The 7,760-nt window shown below is 47.4% G+C and overlaps 1 protein-coding gene across 1 annotated transcript in view; it reads left to right on the top strand.

Moving 5' to 3' along the window:
* LOC108793220 (butyrophilin subfamily 1 member A1-like) overlaps positions 1 to 7,760 on the top strand; it is a 46,064-nt gene that overhangs the window by 8,836 nt on the left and 29,468 nt on the right. Inside the window, exon 3 of the mRNA XM_018564174.1 lies at positions 58 to 238. Within this exon, the coding sequence (XP_018419676.1) occupies positions 58 to 238 (181 nt within the window). The remainder of the gene's footprint in view (positions 1 to 57; positions 239 to 7,760) is intronic.

The following is a 7,760-nucleotide window of genomic DNA, read 5'->3' as shown; positions in this document are numbered from 1 at the left end:
GGGCACGGGCGCTGGGACCGCGGTGCTGTGACGCCTGTTTCTGTTCTGTTTGCACAGTGTGTGAAGTATGACAGTTATGTGACATTTACTCCACAAAGACTCTGCCCTGTGCTGGGAATGTCTCTGCAGCCCGCCTCACATATCAGCCTCCCTGCAGAGACTGTTGATATTTACGGTGACCGGTGGGAATATTCTCTAACCGCAGCCACGTCCACCACCATCAGCACGGATGTCAGCGGTTTGGGACAATTTCCAAGAGCAGTTTGCTGCTGAGCTGGATAACCCCATCGTGACTGCAATGCGACTTTGTATATCCCATATGTAAAAATGCCCCGAACCTTGCGGCAGAGGACTGGGAATGGGCAGCTGTGTGCGTTCCTAGCTCTCAGACCCTTTTAATGGGAAATATAGTCCTAGAGATATTGTCACGGTAACTGATGCGCACAAATGCTGTTAAACTTGGTCCGGGTGTCCAAGCTTCAAAATAACTGTAGTCACAAAAGGGTTAAAGGATCTGTCCATTATGAGGGGCTCCCACAATTCCTGTGCTGAGTTCCTGGGTCTGTACACCTGCTGTGCCCATTATGAGGGACTCCCACCATCCCTGTGCTGAGTTACCGGGTCTGTACCCCCGCTGTGCCCATTATGAGGAGCTCCCACCATCCCCGTGCTGAGTTCCCGGGTCTGTACACCTGCTGTGCCCATTATGAGGAGCTCCCCCCATCCCTGTGCTTCCCGGGTCTGTACACCCGCTGTGCCCATTATGAGGGACTCCCACCATCCCTGTGCTGAGTTCCCGGGTCTGTACACCCGCTGTGCCCATTATGAGGAGCTCCCCCCATCCCTGTGTCCCGGGTCTGTACACCCGCTGTGCCCATTATGAGGGGCCCCCACCATCCCTGTGCTGAGTTCCCGGGTCTGTACACCCGCTGTGCCCATTATGAGGAGCTCCCCCCATCCCTGTGCTGAGTTCCCGGGTCTGTACACCCGCTGTGCCCATTATGAGGGACACCCACCATCCCTCTGCTGACCTTTTTGGGTCTGTACACCTGCCCGGGCCATTAGCATTAGCTGGTCACTATCATCTGAGCTTCTTTGTAGTAGTGTTCCAAATATTTTGCCATATGTTCAAGTGTCTTCCTCCGTTCCAGTCAGCATCCGAATGGGTCCGAACACGAATTTTCATTACAACAACATGGGAGCCATATGCAGTATATACATATAATACTAAAGCTGAGGCTCCTAGACCCCAATGGCATTTTGGAGCTCCTGAATGCAATTTGCAGACTTGGATCCTGAACCGGACCACACATTTTACAAGTGATTTCTGCGACGTCGCTGCAATCACTTGTGAACGAGCGAGCGAATCCCCCACACTATATTTAATCCTACCTTCCCAAAGCAGGACTAAATGTAGAAGGCAACTTACCGCCTGGCGCCCGGAACTGTATGTTCCGGGCGTCGGGGGACACCACGCCGCTGCAGCCCCTCGGCGCCCTGCTGCCCCGAGGCCTGGCCTTGTGGGGAATCCGGGCCTGGGGTTATGCCCCTCCCCCTACTCTATTCAAACCTAAGAAAAAAAGTTCTGGCTTCAGTTCTACTTAGGGAACCAATGAATGCTTCCGCGACCATAGGCAGCTCGCAATATGGATCCCCAGCTCAGCTGCAGACGCGCGCACATCTGCCAGTTAATTGTCGGAGATAATGACACAGCGCGAGGAAGCCATAATGACACGGTCGGAGGCAGAGAGACAAGGCGGTGATGAGGGCTGCGCGATAATGGCTGATTGATAAATTCAGCGCTATTTTTACCTCGCTCTCCCCGTTATTATTGGCTATTGTGGGACTGCAGAGAATATGGATTTTAATGAAGAAATCGTTTTGTATAATAGAAGGACGGGAACAATCGGCGGGTTTGTCACATGGAGCCGGTGATGTCAGAGGAGATAAATGAATATACAGAAGAGATCCGCAGAGCTGCCAGCTCCTACATGAAGCTTCTATGCCAATGGAAGAACTTATTATACAGAAGTTCAGATTTTCAGTTATTATTATGAAGTTAAAAGTCATTTCTTTTCATTTGTTACATCTCCGGGACTTTATTTTCATCCGGAGATTTGTATCTTCTTCCTCTCTGTACACTATATGATAGGGATGCACTGATACCGGTTTTCGGTATCGAGTACAAGTACCAATATTTTTTTCCCGATACTCGCCGATATCGAATACCGATACCGGAAGTCCCATTAAGTAAGCCAGTCGGTGTGTAATGACTCGTCACCTGGCTTCCTGATTAGCAGGCAAGCCGTCTCCATAGTGACGAGGAAGCATAGAGCCAGTGTTCTATCAAAAGCTCTAACTCATCGAGATCTCCAACTACCTCACTTCCGGTGCTCAGAAAGACTGGAGCTCCGTACAGTTGCGGTGCGCATGCGCGCATAGCGTTTTCCAGAATACTCGTCGAGTTTGCCACCTGCTGAATATTGTTAAAATGCAGCTGTACAGAAGCTTCGTCAGTCTTTGTGTTTTGCAGTCTGACGCCGTCTGGTCGAAATCTCCAACTTGTACCCGGCAATGAGGTCGTTGGAGATTTCGACAGGTTGGAGCTTTCGATAGAATACCGGCTTTCAGGCCAATCAGGAAGCCGGGGGGCGGGTAATGACTCGCCGCCTGGCTTCCTGATTGGTCGAGAGGCTGGCCAATCAGGAAGCCGGGCGCGGTGTAATGACTTGCCGCCTGGCTTCCCGTTTGGTCGAGAAGCTGGCCAATTAGGAAGCCAGGCGGCAAGTCATTACACGGCACCCGGCTCCCTGATTGGCCAGCTTCTCGACCAAACGGGAAGCCAGGCGGCAAGTCATTACACGGCACCCGGCTTCCTGATTGGCCAGCTTCTCGACCAAACAGGAAGCAAGGCGGCAAGTCATTACACCGCGCCCGGCTTCCTGATTGGCCAGCTTCTCGACCAAACGGGAAGCCAGGCGGCAAGTCATTACACGGCGCCCGGTTTCCTGATTGGCTCCATACTCCCTGGTCACCCGGTGGCCAATCAGGAAGCCAGGCAGCGTGTAATGGTTCAGTAATCAGGTTCCTGATACTGGAAGTTCCGGTGTTGGGATAGGCATAGGAGAATTTGGGAGAGTACGAGCCCAAATACTCGGTATCGGCACCGAGATCTATACTAGTATCAGTATCGGTGCATCCCTACTATATGACCAATGGTGTGAGGAAACCCGACCATCACGCGTATTTATATATGAGGCTGTCAGACATCCCATCCACAATCGTTGCCATTAAAGGGTATCTATGGTCAGATTTTCTACAATGAATTTCCTAATAACCAGATCCATCTAGAAGTTTGCCAACTGAAGAGAAGATGCCCATAGGATCTACTTTCTCAATGCAGTGACACATTTTCACTCAGCCCTGTGAATATGCCCTTCTATGTGTCACCACTCTCACAGAGCCTGCCTTCTGAACTACAACACAACGTTTGAACAATGTAACACCATCATTGCTTGCTGGAAGCAATGCATGATGGGGTATGCAGTCTTTGGAAATGGAGATTACATAACATCAAGCAGCAGGGAAAGAGACCCAAAGCACATTGGGAATTCAGGAAGTTGTTGGGAGTGATGGGCAGATGGAACGTCCATCAGCGGTAGTAGTTAATAAACTCTCAAACATTTTTCAAAAATGAATCCGGACCAAACAAATATAAATTGCCCAGGAAAGCATTTCATTACATTTTTGCCCAAGCACTTCCAGTCATCATTGTTTCTGAACGGCTCCAACTCTCTTAGCTCGGCTTTTCTAAACTTCCTGTCCAATACAAGATCACAAGGGACAGAGCAGTCTCCATCAGCCTTCCATCTACTAGCTTGGAGAAAGGGGGAGGGGAGTGGCTTTCCTTGCTGTTCCTGTGTATTTGAGGACACACACACAGCCTACTAGCACACACAAGGGTGCCTCCATAGGACACTGTAAGCCTGGGTTCACACCTAGGCGTACGGAATATGCACGTTTGCCGCACGTTTTTACAGCGATATGCGGTAAAAGAAACACGCGACAAATGCGCGTTTCCGAGGGCTATTCGGCTGTATCCTAATAGATACGCGCAGCAAATACGCCCCAAAGAAGCTCCTGTACTTCTTTGGGCGTAGGGCGTTTTGTAGCGCGTTCATACGGCCTGTAATACGCCCGGGTGTGAACCATACCCATAGGAAATAATGGGATTTCGGTGTTTGAGCGTTTTGCAGAGCCTAGGAACGCGCTACAAAACGCCCAGGTGTGAACCGGTCCTAAAACAGGATATCAGGGCCGGCTGATTCTGCAGGAAGCTAAAACGTTTAAACATCCAGGAGCTGTTCAGCATACAGCTCTGCATGCTGATATGAAATCATCTTACATTCATTGGTTAAACATATTTTCATTTTTCTGACAATTTCTTGTTTTTCCACTTCCTGGTCCTCTTGGTCATTAGTGATGTAATCTGTGCCCGAGCGTTGCATCCTGGGAAGGTTACATCAGCAGAACATTGCTGGGAAATCTCATCTGTAATCTCATGAGATCTCAGGGAAAGGCATTTGCCTCCCCTGATATGATGTGCGTGGTCCCATGTCCTAGTCACATGTGCCAGAGTTCCAGGAAGTAAAGTGAGATGGATTCATCTGCCCTTAGTAAAAATGGACGCTGTGAGAAGAATGTTGAGGAAAAGAGAAATAAGGTATATAAAGAATACAAAGCCGGCAATTATTTAGAATAACCGTGTGTAGATTGTCATCACTGAACATTTCTAAAGGCGTCTTTGTTGTCATTTTGAATATATGGCTAACGTTCCTCTTTAATGTCACAGGAAGGGAGCGAATACGAGAAGTTCATTGTTAGAGTTTGCATACACTTTACATTGAAATGTAGCAATACTGATATACATCATGATTGTATTTCAGATCTGTGTCACTCCATGGAGCTTCCTTTGTAGATGAAGCCGACTTCGATCAGGAGATCAGCGCAGGCGACACTTGCAGGAGATTCCGACAACTATGACAGTGCCGTATAAAGAGGATTTAATCAATGTAAGCAAAGAAGAACATTCTAATACATTATAATTCCGGAGCTACTTAGATCTCTAATGTTGGCAACAAATGTTACAATCGGATTGTATGATCTTTGCTCGGTCTCCTTTAGATCTTCCAACAATCGTGCAGCATGGGGGTCTACCCAGGGCCGGATTTCCCACAAGGCCAACCAAGGCCCGGCCTCGGGGGAGCAGCAGGGAGTAGAGGGGCAGCAGGGGTGTGGAATTCCTATCTCCCGATGCCCAGGACATGCAGTTCCGGGTGCCGGGCGGGTAGTTGTTTTCTACATTTAGCCCTGCTTTGGGCAAGCAGAGCTAAATGTACAGCGGGGAAGCTGCCGCTTGTTTTTTACAAGTGATCTTGGCGACTTTGTATGCAGCCTGCAGATCTGCCATTCTCCATGGGGTGGGGTTGGCGGGTAGTGGGGCGCATTGAGGAAACTGGCCTTGGGGCAGCAGAGAGAGTAAATTCAGCCCTGGGTCTACCTCAACAATCCATGTCAATTATATCCAATCAGCCGGGACCTCATATTACTTTCCCCTTTATAAATAGACCCCATAGGGGATGGTTTACTGAAGGGGCCATTCTACCCCTTCGTTGTGTCTTCCTCAAATGTTCAATCCATTGGGGGAAAGGTTCTATTTTTAGGTCAGCAGAATGTGAAGTATGTGAAGCGATCTGGGGGGGACTCCCAGAAAAAATCAGCTTCATTGTTAAGTGTTTGAGTGCTGCTACAACTATAACAAATGTCTCAATGTGTGTAACTATATCACTCCAATGGCTGTGGCGCAGTATTATGACTCTTATAGGGCAGAGTGCTGACTTTCTACTGACACCAGCGCCACCTTCTGTTATTAACAGCTCACTGCAAGGAAGGGAATAAGAACAATTAGAGGAGTCCGCAATCTATGCATGATGTGTCTGTGTTAGACTAAAGAGCCTGGCTTCCTCCAAAAGAAAAAGCTTGTATATAATTGTATGAATATATGAGAAAATAATCCATCCATCCCTCACTTCCTTTCTTCTAACCTTTCTTGTTTCCTTCTTTCCTCCCTTCTATTCCCCTTCCTTCCTTATTTCTCTTCTCATTCTTTTCTTCTATCCTTTCTTCTGTTCCTCTCCTTTCCTTCCTTATTTCTCCTACCGTTATTTCCTCCCTTCTTTTCTTCCTTCCATCCTCCCTTCTTTCATCCCTTCCATGCTCACTTCCCTTCCTTTGCACAATAACCTCCCTTCCTTCCTTCTTTTCCTCCCTCCCTCATTTATCTTCTCCTTCCTTTCTTCCCTCCCAATCTTCCCTTTCCTTCCTAATGTCTTTCCTTTTTTCTCTACTCATCCTTCCTTCTGTTCCCTTCCTTTTTTCCTCCTCTCCGTCCTCTCTTCGCCCTTCCTTTCTGCCTTCCATCCTCTTTCCTTCCATGATCCTCCTTCTTTCATCCCTTCCTTGCTCATTTCCTTTTCTTCCTTCCCACAATAACCTTCCTTTCTCCCTCCCTCCCTTCCTTTCCTTCCTCCCCTTCCTTTCCTCTCCCTCTCCCCCTCATTCCTTAATGGTGTCTACCTTTTTCTTCGACCCTTCCTTCCATTCACTTCCCTATTTCCTTTTTCTCCTTCTTTTCTTTCCTTTTTCTTCTTTATTTCTCTTTTCCTTCCTTCTCTCTCCCCCTCTTTATATTTACATATCTTACATATATACTAGGATATTTTTGTTTTTGGGGGTTTTTTTTGCACTGTGTGTATTTGTGGTGATTGCATTTAGCATCATTTTCTTTAATGTTTTTTTAATTTTTGGTATATATTTTTTTATTATTAAAGTATATATTTTCCTGAGAACAAAGGCGTGCCTGTATATCCTACCTACAATTTTCGGGTTCATCTCCCCCTCCTCCCCTTCCTTCAGACACTGATCTGAGGAGATTGACATCTGGCCATCTATGCTCCAGTCTAGGTCGGGTTAGGGGAAGCTTTAATAGGTTCTGAAGAATGGAGACAAGAGGAGCCACAAACTCAGCAAAATGCTGTCCATAGCACGAGCATGGTTCCTTCCAGACGGATTACTCGTGGTGTCTAATTAGGGAACTGGGAAATTGTGTAAGATGTTCATCTTTGAGTTTGTGTTTGTGATTGAGTAAGGATTTCCAGGAAAATAATGCTGCTCATGTTATGACAGCGTCCCTACTACTGGTATGGAGAATGTAAAGATATCACGAGTTTATATCCCTGTGGAGATAGGGATTCAGAACATACAGAGTGGTGGTAGATGGGATCTAATTGGGTATCTCAGAAACAAAGCTTCTCCCTGAGGTCCCATGTATGTGTCTGCTCAGGGAAGGTCTTCCAGTAAGGCTCTTAAAAATGCACTCCATTCAGCAATGAAAGCCCAACCCCCAAAAAATCTCTTACAAGCTTTAACATGTTAATGTTATTTCAAAAGCCATTTTCTATCCTTTAAAATCTGCAGCTTTCATTAAAATAATCCCTGGTGACCAACATGACACAAGATGTGGGCCTGACCCCGAGGTCATAAGCATTGATGCCAACTGTCACAGACTGTTCCCATGTCCTGGCCCTCTGTCCTGTGTGGGGGCAGTCCCACACAGGGAGGTGGGGTCTGGGAAGGACTAACCTAGAAAGTGGGGGTGATTTGGGTGCACCCACATGTATGTATATGCTTTTTTATTATAT

Source organism: Nanorana parkeri, unplaced genomic scaffold (genome assembly GCF_000935625.1).
Source record: "Nanorana parkeri isolate BGI_ZX_2015 unplaced genomic scaffold, ASM93562v1 scaffold731, whole genome shotgun sequence".
NCBI lineage: Eukaryota > Metazoa > Chordata > Amphibia > Anura > Dicroglossidae > Nanorana > Nanorana parkeri.
The sequence above is the reverse complement of the archived record's forward strand: the minus strand, read 5'-3'. Positions and strand labels throughout refer to the sequence as shown.